Source organism: Aphanomyces astaci, assembly GCF_000520075.1.
Source record: "Aphanomyces astaci strain APO3 unplaced genomic scaffold supercont1.8, whole genome shotgun sequence".
Classification (NCBI taxonomy): Eukaryota; Oomycota; class Saprolegniomycetes; order Saprolegniales; family Verrucalvaceae; genus Aphanomyces; species Aphanomyces astaci.
This window is the reverse complement of record NW_009798271.1, coordinates 759,176-769,913: the sequence shown is the minus strand read 5'-3', so window position 1 is coordinate 769,913 and position 10,738 is coordinate 759,176. Positions and strand designations below refer to the sequence as shown.

At 47.5% G+C, this 10,738-nt stretch overlaps 5 protein-coding genes across 13 annotated transcripts; 2 read left to right on the top strand and 3 right to left on the bottom strand.

Moving 5' to 3' along the window:
- Positions 1–85: 85 nt before the first annotated feature.
- Positions 86–3,734, top strand: H257_04704 (hypothetical protein; the record flags this gene model as incomplete). 4 transcript variants are annotated; one of them, XM_009829311.1, is made up of 13 exons in its annotated part: positions 86–466; positions 514–628; positions 683–730; positions 785–932; positions 1,226–1,266; positions 1,353–1,464; positions 1,539–1,762; positions 2,343–2,471; positions 2,514–2,568; positions 2,982–3,043; positions 3,102–3,247; positions 3,312–3,372; positions 3,435–3,734. In XM_009829311.1, coding segments are annotated over 13 exons (1,621 nt in total), but the record flags the coding sequence as incomplete, so codon positions are not given. The 4 variants fall into 4 exon arrangements, with proteins under 4 accessions (XP_009827613.1, XP_009827612.1, XP_009827610.1 ...); XM_009829310.1 differs by adding an exon at positions 2,901–2,915 and having other exon boundaries at positions 2,343–2,568; XM_009829308.1 differs by having other exon boundaries at positions 2,343–2,568; positions 2,901–3,043.
- A 60-nt stretch (positions 3,735–3,794) lies between these two features.
- On the bottom strand, positions 3,795–4,617 carry H257_04703 (hypothetical protein). The gene is made up of 2 exons (XM_009829307.1): positions 4,197–4,617; positions 3,795–4,132 (listed from the first exon to the last, which is right to left on the bottom strand). The coding sequence occupies exons 1-2, from the start codon at positions 4,559–4,561 to the stop codon at positions 4,042–4,044; spliced, it is 456 nt and encodes a 151-aa protein (XP_009827609.1). The 5' UTR covers positions 4,562–4,617; the 3' UTR covers positions 3,795–4,041.
- Positions 4,618–4,872: 255 nt separating this feature from the next.
- Positions 4,873–8,960, top strand: H257_04702 (STE/STE7 protein kinase). Of its 6 annotated transcripts, XM_009829301.1 has the most exons (16): positions 4,873–4,993; positions 5,040–5,072; positions 5,135–5,172; positions 5,229–5,463; positions 5,522–5,573; positions 5,647–5,747; positions 5,827–6,023; positions 6,074–6,411; positions 6,461–6,607; positions 7,272–7,462; positions 7,522–7,608; positions 7,725–7,829; positions 8,113–8,238; positions 8,299–8,358; positions 8,426–8,709; positions 8,793–8,960. In XM_009829301.1, exons 1-16 carry the CDS (start codon positions 4,913–4,915, stop codon positions 8,926–8,928), a joined length of 2,211 nt encoding a protein of 736 aa, XP_009827603.1. In that variant the 5' UTR covers positions 4,873–4,912; the 3' UTR covers positions 8,929–8,960. The 6 variants fall into 6 exon arrangements, with proteins under 6 accessions (XP_009827603.1, XP_009827604.1, XP_009827607.1 ...); XM_009829302.1 differs by having other exon boundaries at positions 8,299–8,709; XM_009829305.1 differs by lacking the exon at positions 8,793–8,960 and having other exon boundaries at positions 8,426–8,762.
- Positions 8,961–9,493: 533 nt separating this feature from the next.
- On the bottom strand, positions 9,494–9,941 carry H257_04701 (hypothetical protein). The gene has a single exon (XM_009829300.1). The coding sequence runs from the start codon at positions 9,870–9,872 to the stop codon at positions 9,501–9,503; it is 372 nt and encodes a 123-aa protein (XP_009827602.1). The 5' UTR covers positions 9,873–9,941; the 3' UTR covers positions 9,494–9,500.
- A 184-nt stretch (positions 9,942–10,125) lies between these two features.
- Positions 10,126–10,533, bottom strand: H257_04700 (hypothetical protein; the record flags this gene model as incomplete). Its single annotated transcript, XM_009829299.1, has 1 exon — positions 10,126–10,533. One exon carries the CDS (start codon positions 10,531–10,533, stop codon positions 10,126–10,128), a length of 408 nt encoding a protein of 135 aa, XP_009827601.1.
- Between the last annotated feature and the right edge of the window lie 205 nt (positions 10,534–10,738).

The window sequence follows — 10,738 nt, the reverse complement described above, 5'->3', positions numbered from 1 at the left end:
CCATTTTGGCGCGGACAGCTAATTAGATCTATTTAGGACTGTAGTCCTAATTTAACCATGCCTCTCCCAACAAATTCCAAATGAACATGACTTCGTTCAAAGAGTTGATCGAGGATGGCCAAGATGCGTTGACCAACCTGCGCAACTTGACGCTAAACGATGGACCGCCGGCGATGACGACCACAGTAGACGATGCCTCCATGCTTCGCACTTATACAGCCTCCCTCGAGCGGAAACTGTTGGAGCTACTGCAGGAAAAGGAAAGGGACGCTGCTGTGTGCAAGGCGAGTGCCGAGTGTACATTTGCCAAGAACAACGCAGGACGGGTGCTAGTCGCCATCTTTGATCACGTCATGAGCGCCAAGGTGGAGGCATTGAAGACATGGTGGGAGACTGGGAGTATTCAAACACGCAGTGGACCGGGACACTGGCGGTTGGATCCCCGCACGTTGCGCGACAAACGAGGGTGCGATCTATCCTTGTGAACATCATGTGTCTCATTCGTTCATACAGGTACAACCTGTTGCACGTGACGGTGGATCGCAACTTAGCCAAAGAAAGTGCCAAGGTGGCGCAGATCGAGTTGCTCGTGAATACCATGGGGTTTGATGTGAATTCCACCGACTTGGTCGAGTCCCCGCCATTCGATTACATCGTTCGTCGCTGACCACAATCTTTATAGGTGGGTCGAACAAGTTTGCATCATGCGGCCATCAATGGTTACGAGGAGGTTGGCGGCGATGTTACTAGATTTCATCTGAGGATGCATACATGCCGTGCGTAGGCGGTCAAGTGCTTGCTGGCCAAGACTTCATGCAACCCTCTTTGGCGAGACAAAGCTGGCATGACGGCCCTTTCCGCCGTGCAACAGATCACAGGCGCGTCGGAAACCATGATCCAAGCTCTCCTAGCCGCCGAGAAGCGAGAAAATGGTATTTCCGTACGATGTCCTTTTACCCAAAATATTTGGTTGACTGATGTGCTGATTTTTTGCGAAATCTCGATGATTCTTTGTCCTGACTTTTGTATGTAAAGATCGTTCAGTATCACACTATTTTCAAACACACACTAATTCGGATTGAATTGGTCCAAGAGTGAATTTGATTGGCCACTAGACTAGTGTTCTGGGTTTTGATTGGTCGATTGTCTGTCGATTTGGGTATTCTGGTCATACTACTCTACTCCAATTTCGAATCGACTTGACAATATATGTACTCGTCAATAGATGCACAAGCTAGCGTGCCGTCGGCCTGGAGGACGCATGGGGTACGTACGTACGCCCTGCCGGATCAACGAGAAGAGCTGCTGCTGCTGCTGCTGGGTGTAGATTTGATCCGTCGTCGCTGGCATAGGAAGCGTGGACGTCGTTACATTGCATCATGCGGTTGGAGCGTTATGTCGATCGCGGACACGAGCGGCGCTTTCAGCAATGCACTGCCAAGCTACGACATGCCATGGACTCGTGTACGTTGGCTCGAATTTTTAACTGCGGCCAAGGGCAATTTAAATGAAATTCATCTATTCATTTATTCAAATAGATTCATCTACTCAACACGTTCCGTTTGATGCGATGATTCGGGAGAGTGGGTTGTTGGAGATGCTGGACGCTGCAATCGATGACTCGACCATCGAACATGACGAGTATAAAGCACTGGTGACCATCGAAGCCAGTGGATTCTCCATCTACGCGCCTGTGGACCAAGTCACGTATCCGCACGGCAGCTGGGTGAATTGGCTCCAAAGAAGTTTGTTGCGGCGACAGGTATTGTGTTTCTTTTACCCAAATTTTGGTTGGCTTTTATGCTGATATTCGCCAAATCGATCGATCGATCGATTCTTTGTACTGACTTTTGTATATACTATTCGTCCAGTGTCACACTAATTTAAGTCACACACTAATTCGATGTTGAATTCGTCGAAGAGTGGATTCGATTGGCTACTTGGTTAGTGATCTGGGTTTTGATTGGTCAATATATCGATTGTCTGCCTATTTGATGCTGGTCATGCGATTGAGCACCAACCACTCCACTTGTAGCCACATTTGGACTTTTGATTTGCCCATTCCATCAAGGTTGTGCCCTGAATTTCGTATTTATATCAAATGTATACCCCTATCACACTAATTAAAGTTACACTCTAATTCGTCGTGGCTAAAATCATTCCTGCAATCTGATTGGCTCAAATTTTCTGCACATTGTGTCGATACATTGTTCACTGTCAGCAGTTTTGAAGAAACACACAAACCAAGTCAACGATGTCCTGTTGAGGCTATATTTGGACGACCTATGCTAATTGTACGACCACCTATGGATGTCCGTGAAATGTCATATAAACAACATTAGAGGGCAAGCACTGGAGAAAGATACACGTGGTATTACGCAGCGCTGTTCCAAGCTCAAATGCATGAGCTCCCGGGGGTTTTGGATGTGCAGCAAGGACGCGCGTCGGTCGAGTATTCGTCGGAATTTGCAGTATGCTTGCCACTTGTAAACCCCATATTCATCCAAGGGCAGTCATATTGGGCCATCACGGAACAAGACACGTCACTACCAAACACATTGGCCCTTGGTATTGCCTTTCTTTTACCCAAAATATTTGGTTGACTTTTGTGCGGATTCTTTGCCAAATCTATCGATCGATACTCTATCGTCCAATGTCACACTAATTTCAGTCACACACGAATTCAGTGTTGAATCATTGAAGAGTGGATTTGATTGGCCACTTGATGAGTGTTGTGGGTTTTGATTGGTCGATCTTTGATTGTGTGCCGATTTGGTGACTCTGCTCATACTCGATTGAGCACCCAAATACTCGAATTTCGAATATATCGACTTGAACAATGTACTCTCTCGATCAACGTTTGTTTCAATTTTCCCTATTTTTTGGTGCGACTACTATAGATCGACCCTTTGAAGGCAAGACGGCTCGATCTGTCAAGGGATTGATTTGCATGGAAGCGTCCGTGAATCCTCCGTATATAGGAGTGCTGGAACTACAAGAGCGCGCACCTGGCAACAAATTCGACACCACCAGCTCGGAAGATGTACAAAGGATAGATGGACGCCAACCGGACGAGTTTTCTTATCCGGAAATTTGACTAGGAAATGGTCCAGGACTACCAGCGGCTAGCCCCAGACCACTCGTACGAGATTGGCATCAAGATCGGGCCAGCCGCGACTAGACAAGCCGCGTCGGACCTGGCCAAAGCATGGAGCCACGAGTGCAAGACGTTGTTTCGTCGACGCCAGTAAGTACGAGGCCTTGATTGAAGAATATTTCATCTATTTTAAAATAAATGAACGGGGATGTAGATGCATCTCGGGCGCCGCGTGTTGTGCGTACTCGTGTCCGCAACGAGTAGGCCAGTATTTGGTACATCATATTGCATGTCTAATTTGAGGAATTGAAGATGACAAGTGTGAATTCGTGTGTAGTGCCGACAAAGTGCCGAAAAGGTTGGGCTCGACCTCGCGCTACAGACATTTGGCCGGTCGACGTATTCCAAGGCATGTGCTACTTACTCTTCCACATAGTATATATTGTCTTTCTTTTACCAAAAATTTGGACTTTTGTGCAGATTCGCCAAATCTCTCGATCGATTCTACTGACTTTTGTATGTAAAGATCGTCCAGTTTCACACTAATATTTGTCACACACTAATTCGATGTTGAATTGGTCCAAAAGTGGATTTGATTGGCTAGTTGATTCATGTTTTGTATTTTGATTGGTCGATCTTTGATTGTCTGCCGATTTGGTGACTCTGCTCATTCGATTGAGCACTCCAATTTCGAATCGACTTAGACGATATATATATATATGGTTCATAACGAAGGATGGGACGCGTATATAGACGGTCATGCCTCGGGTTACATTGCAGCGAACGCAAGACAAGTACAAAGGACAGATGGAGGCGTGGCCAGGGTGCAAGCAATCCCCGGCAGAATGGCCGCAGTAGTTAGTCGCTGCGTTTCCAGCGCATACTTTATACAATATGTATGTAGATAAACATGCTTTTGACAGTGAATCGTGAAATCGCCCTCGTTATTCATGCTCTCGACCTCGAATACGCCGCGCCAATTGAATGTCCTTGACCATGAGCGTTACCCGCTTGGCATGGATCGAGCACAATGTCCTACAAGTATGTATGGGATAGAACATCGTGTACAATGCGAGATCGTGGTGGTGGTTTCACGTACGCGTCTTCAAATATCCGAATCAAGTGCGCTTCCGCGGCTTCCTGCAGCGCCAACAAGGCGGAGCTTTGCCACCGGAATTGGTGTCCTGAAAAGTTCATTTGAATCTCGCGAACCAACCGCGCGAATGGAAGCTTGCGCAATAGCAGCTCCGTCGACTTTTGATAGCGCCGAATTTCCAACAGCGCCTTGTTCCCCGGTTTGTACCGTCGTTTCACAACTGGCGTTCCGGACTGGGTCGACCCGGCACTCGAGGGTGTAGATTGGCGCCTCGCAGACGGCACTGGTGTGGATGGCGCTTGTCTCTTCGTGGGATTTGGTTGCTTGACTCTTCCCTTTCCCTTCCCTGATGGTGATGGAGTGCTCATCGTCGACCGTACTACGCGCGCGGCAGGCCGTCTGTCGATTGAATGGCAATTCAAAAGGAGCAACCAGCCAATACTTGCAATACATAATACGCAAAGTACATCAAAATGTGTAGGTTATCCGTTTATACGGGTAGGTTTTATGAGTATCGTTGAGTAAAGGATATGATTTGTTGCAGTGTAAACTCCGGTATATAGCCAATCAAAACCACGCATTTGAGGGGTTGACCAAATACAAAATGAGTCATCTAACAGAACAATCGAAGTCATCTAATAAATCATTCATTTATCTACAATACTCACAACCAAGATTGATTTGCATTAGATCCACGAAACGGATCGAACGGTCACGCGATGGCCGACACGCTGGAGATTGACGAAGGTTGCTATTCGGACGAAGACTTTGACGAAGAGAGCCTGCAAGACGACGCCGATGTAAGCGGCGACGATGGAATCTGTCGTTGCCTAAGTCCTTTCATAGGTGAAACCACTGATGTCGCCGTCGTCAAAAATGGTGCAGACGCCAGCCACTAACTACTTACTCTCCATCCATCGTCAGTTCCCCATTCATGTTAGGTCCCTTTGGACACTAAAGGAAAGCCATCGCTCAAAGGGTAAGGAAATAGCAACGTACGGTCAGCTCGTCATGATCAGAAACGCATTCCATTAGGGGGTCGTCACCGCCGCGACGCGGGACTGACTCGGGCAAACTGGCCGTTCTCACAAACCCTCGATCCCCTCGGGAGCTATCCATCGATGCCTCCGCCATGCCAAAAGTCAAGCAATGTTTCACGAGTCGTTCCAACTTTCCACAAGTAATGACCAAGCCATCGTCTCCCTCGACGTCGCCGTCCAAAAAGCTGCCGCCTCCCCCCGAAAGGTACAACGCCTTGCACGGGGGACCAGTACGTACACTTTTCTCGGTCGTTAAATTCCACTATAAAAACTATAACATGACCTTAGATTGACCCGAGCTCGCGTGTATTTATGCCTGTCAAAGGCGAAGCCAAGCATTGTACGGCTCGCAGAATAATTCGTATCCTAGCCAAGTTTACAATACATAAATACTCCAAATATGCTCGTCGTAGTGCCTATACCTGACAAGCGCGACACGCCGCCACATGACAAGAAGTTCAAGCACATTCCTAAATCTATTAGCCACACGACGCTGACAAACCCGAGATTGCCGGTGCAGTAGTACATAGTTGTACCTACGTTTCTAGTGGAATCAACAAGTTGATGTTGATGCACATACATACATGAGGCAGGTGGAAGAAGAAGCCAAACCCCACGTGCCCCACAAGGTCAAGAGCGTGCAGAGCTTGGCCCATGAAATCCGTCGGTTGCGATCTCGCACGCAAAACGTGGCCGACGACGACAGCAAGGCGACACCGGATGCCAAGGAGCGACAGGTGGCGGCAGCAGCCCCTCCCCTGTCGCCGTCGTCGTCGAAGCGGGGCCTGAGGTACGTCCTTCCCCCCCTTCGAAACACCGTCAAGGATGCTGATATGGTAGCCGGTCCAACTTCAATTTGCACTTGGACACGTCACCCAAGCCGCCAAAGGTCCTCGAGCTGCAACTCCCCGACAGCCCCAAGCTGACCAGCACGGGCAAGAAGAAGGGCATCCAGCGCAACAACTTTTCGCTCGGGGCGTTGAATCTCGAGCTCGATTTGGACTTGGACGAATCCTCGTCGCTCCACGACAAGTCGTATGACCTGTCTGCGTCCGGCACGTTCGACGCCGAGTCGTTCCAAATCAAGCAAACCGGCATCACGCGGTCCCCCGGGCGGTCCCCCACGCAGCCCCACGACATGAAAAAACACTTGATCAAGCTCGGAGTGCTGGGCAAAGGTACAGTTGTCCACATCTTCTTCACGGGTTACGATAACGACGACCTTAGGCGCGAGCGGGGTCGTACACAAGGCGCTGCATGTGCCGTCACTGCTTCTCGTGGCCGTCAAAGTGATTCCCGTGTTTGAAAACGACAAGCGACACCAGTTGATTGCCGAAATGAAGACGCTGTACAACAACCTGGCGTCGCTTTCGGGTGGGTTGTTATTGAGTACTACTGTAGTCGTCGTCAGGATCATTGCACTGTGTTTTACGGATGGTATGATTCTCCTCTTACCCCAAATTTGGACTTTTGTGCTGATTCGCCAAATCTGTCGATCGATTGTTTGTATTGACTTTTGTATGTAAAAAAATAGCTGTCCTGTGGTGATTTGTATCACACTAATTAAAGTCCCACACTAATTCGATGTTGAATTGGTCAAAGAGTGGATTTGATTGGCTACTTGATTCTTGATGATCTCGGTTTTGATTGGCCAGTCGATTGCATGTCGATTTGGTGCTGCTCGTTCGATTGAGCACCCCACTCGAATCGACTTGACTATATTGTTCAGTGTATCCTTGTAAGGATCCATTGTTATGGATTATACTAACGTTACGATTGCCATGCCCAGATTATTCGACTTTGGATCTGTTTGTACTGAAGTTTGCATGTAAAATTTGTGACGACATTCACGCTATTGGATTCATCCCCCCGCTCGATGGTTGCAGGAGTTTTTTGATTGGCCACTTGAAAATGTTCTAGATTTTGATTGGTCAATCGATTGCATGTCGATTTGGTGCTGCTCGTACGCCCAATATCCATTTTTTAGGGTGAAAGCACAAGATTGCACAGTGTATATAATACAATATATTATGGATAGACGACGCCGAGAGACGCAAGGTTGCGTGCCCTGAAATTGTGTGCTTATACGATGCGTTTATGAACCCCAACGAAGGCAACGTGTCGATCGTGGTTGAGTACATGGACGGAGGCAGTCTCCAGGACATTGTCGACACGGGGGGCTGTACGTCAGAGCCCGTGTTGGCGAATATTTCATACCGTGTGTTGAAGGTCGATTCTATATCTAATAATATTCTTAATAGTTTGGTTGATATCTATATATGTACCAGGGACTGCGGTACCTCCACGAGATCCATCAACTCCACCGAGATATCAAACCGAGCAATCTATTGATCAACCATTTCGGCGACGTCAAGGTGGGCACCACAATAGACCTACATAGATACTTGAGTGTATAGCATTCTATGATGACATGCTATTCCATATTTTGTTAAATCAATACAATAATAATAGCCTTCCTATGGGAATGTAGGTGTCGGACTTTGGAATTGCAAAAGAAATGGAAAACTCCATAGCCAAGGCCACGACATTTGTCGGCACGTTGACGTACATGTCCCCGGAACGCATTGCCAGTGAAGTATTGTGCATTTCACCCAAATTTGGACTTGCGAGTCATTTGATCCTATTTAATCTTGTACACACTATACTATACAATGATTAATATATATGTGGTTTTGCTCATTGCGGAGGGATCATGCGTTTGGATTGGCAGAAATTTGACATAACGTGATTTGATTGGCTCAGGCGGTTCTTTAATGGATAATCCTAAGACATTCGATTCTGCTGAGGGCTCCAGTTTCGAATCAGAATCATTACCCCATTAATATTGGACGAGAATGCTTGATCTTGTAACGTTATAGGCGTATTCGTACAAGTCGGACGTGTGGTCGTTTGGGCTGTCCATTATGACTTGTGCACTGGGTCATTACCCGTATACGTCCAAGGGAGGGTACTGGGAACTCTTGCACAGTATTCGCAACGAACAAGTACGTTTGTGTGTGTGTCTTGCTACTGCGCTCAAAAGTGACACCGTTCTGCGTGTCTAGCCGCCAAAGTTGCCTCTGGGCACGGACTTTTCCCCGGACTTTCAGGACTTTTTGGCCAAGGCACGGGATTCTACAACTTGTGACATGGGGCTAACTAATGGACTAAATATATCATCTATCTATTTAGTGCTTGATCAAAGATCAAAATGAGAGGTGGAGCGTCAAGGAGCTGCTCGAACACGATTTCCTCCGCGAGTGCCGACGTGAGACATCGTTTGGGCACGACCACAGCGGCGGGTCGTCCAAAGCACTTGATGACGACTCAGAGGTCGACAGCTTTGAAGTGGACGTGATCATTCCGAAGGTGATGGACTACTACCTGAAGAGCGCCAAGGATCTCGTGCTCGAGCACGACTACAACTACGACGACATTGTCGCGTGGCTTAAACTGTTGCCGCCCATGCAACATAGGTGTGTATGTACAGCGACATTGGTGTACATTGCACGTTGTGGCTAATCTCGATTACAACTTTTGAATTACGTCGATCACATAGCAAGCTGAACCGGTTTGCCGATCAAATTGGCATGCCCAGGCCCGTCGTGTACAAGAAATTCGAGCACGCGATGAACATCTTGGCCGGCAACATCAAGGACGTGTACTTTGATGACGATGATGAGGAGAAATCTTAACATTTGAATCATAACCACTCTTCTGTTTACTAGATACTGCTGGTAACATTATTAATAGTATGAAGTACTACGTAAACTACGTACATTGTAGTACTCCAGTAGTACTTCTGTTTTGAAAAATAGATAGTTATTATATTGTCGATTTTCTTCAAATTTCCCAATTTTGCATGGTTCGTTCAATCGAGCTCAAATAGAGCCGAGACATCTGATTGGCCATTATCCACTTCGCCCTTTCCAGTAGAAACTCGAAAATGGATTGTAGCCAATCAGGGATAAGTAACTTAGGATTGACCAATGGGAGAGATTGTTGCTCGATTTGATTCTCCAATATTATATACTAGTATATATATATTCGGAGTACAGGAGGCTACGTCAGTGATTGGGTTGCTTGCCTTTTAAGATTGGGCCAATCCAAATACGGTTCAAATAGCAGCGTTCGTGGAAAATCACTTTCCATAGATTTGTTTTTATTTTCAAGCGCGCTGATTGGTTGGAACGTATAACTACGCCAATGAAATGCGTTCATTTATGACTGTATGTTGAAGTTGCACTATTGTCAACGTAACAACACTTCAAGATACAACGGTCGCCAGGCTGCGCTCTGGAAGCTGCCACAATCCAATTTTCCTCGCACAATCAGCATCACCATGAGCACTGTTGACAATGACTCGATGAACTCCCGCTTGACGGAAGACGACTGTGCCACCCTTTTCAAGACGTACACCAACAAGGACAACCTTCCCAACTTTTGCAAGACTCTTCTCGATCGAAAGAACAGCGGCGTCTATGGAGTTGCTGAAAACCACAATCTGAACGTCAAGGGCGGCCATCGCTACAAGAATGGCCAGAGTCATGCGTCGTTGCAACGACGATTCACTGGCCCCATGTCGGGGTATGGCGTCGCGCATTGAAGGAGACTTCTGCTGCTCAAGGCATACATGCATACTTGCGTTTTTCGTTCCCGCGTGTCTAAATAATAGTAAAGACAATTGATGACGTTTGCTTACTACCTATGCTCAAGTGTCGACGTCCTCATCTGCAAAGGGAGTTGATGTTTACATGAGCGTTGTCCACCGATGCAAATTCTTGGGAACGTCATAGGTACTATACCCTGGGTGCAGGGTTTTCACTCGTGCTGCGGTACTTTACAGTTAAACCCACAATGTGTTCCCCGAGTAAAATTGTCGACGTTTCATCTCACTTTGATCGTGTTTTCTGCTTCCACATGATTGGCCAACCAACCCCCCGGCCGTATTCACTATAGCGACAAAACAGTCCATGGTCCGCGAACCCAGCGGGGCAGATCGAGTGGCAGTCGAGGCCTACGCGGGCCGTGCCCACTGGACACTTGTCGTAGCACAGAAGACCTAGGCGTTCTTCTCCGGCGGCGCACGATTCCGGCACACGGCCAACACCGCGTGTTTGCGTTGCCTTCCAGCAAAAAATTGTGGCCGCTTGGGGCTGGTGGTCGTCGGTTTGGTTCGCGGTCCCACTGGCCATGGCGGCAAACGCGGTGAGGAAAGCAAGAATGTTGGCCATCAGGTCAAAGCGAGGTAAATGGCAAAGTGACGTCTTCAGTTGGACGACGCGCACTTCCAGTTTCATGTCAAAAGATATTCCGGCACTTGTCGTACCTGAAAGGGGTGTCCCACCCAACTTTGAGGCCTTGGTCGAAGAGTCTTGCCGACGCATACAGGCTCGGAGCAGACTCTAACCAGGTGGCAAAATATTCTCATCCCGTTCGGTTTTGCAACATTTGTACCCACTACTACAATTACTACTTCGAAGTACTTAATAGTACTATTATAGT

Excerpts from the sequence above, each read along its gene's own strand:
- H257_04703 (XM_009829307.1), bottom strand. The coding sequence starts at position 4,561 with ATGAGCACTCCATCACCATCAGGGAAGGGAAAGGGAAGAGTCAAGCAA. Across the intron at positions 4,133-4,196 it reads ATTCGGATATTTGAAGACGC|GACATTGTGCTCGATCCATG; the intron begins GTACGTGAAACC and ends ACATACTTGTAG.
- H257_04702 (XM_009829301.1), top strand. The coding sequence starts at position 4,913 with ATGGCCGACACGCTGGAGATTGACGAAGGTTGCTATTCGGACGAAGAC. Across the intron at positions 8,359-8,425 it reads TTCAGGACTTTTTGGCCAAG|TGCTTGATCAAAGATCAAAA; the intron begins GCACGGGATTCT and ends CTATCTATTTAG. Across the intron at positions 8,710-8,792 it reads TTGCCGCCCATGCAACATAG|CAAGCTGAACCGGTTTGCCG; the intron begins GTGTGTATGTAC and ends TCGATCACATAG.
- H257_04701 (XM_009829300.1), bottom strand. The coding sequence starts at position 9,872 with ATGCATGTATGCCTTGAGCAGCAGAAGTCTCCTTCAATGCGCGACGCC.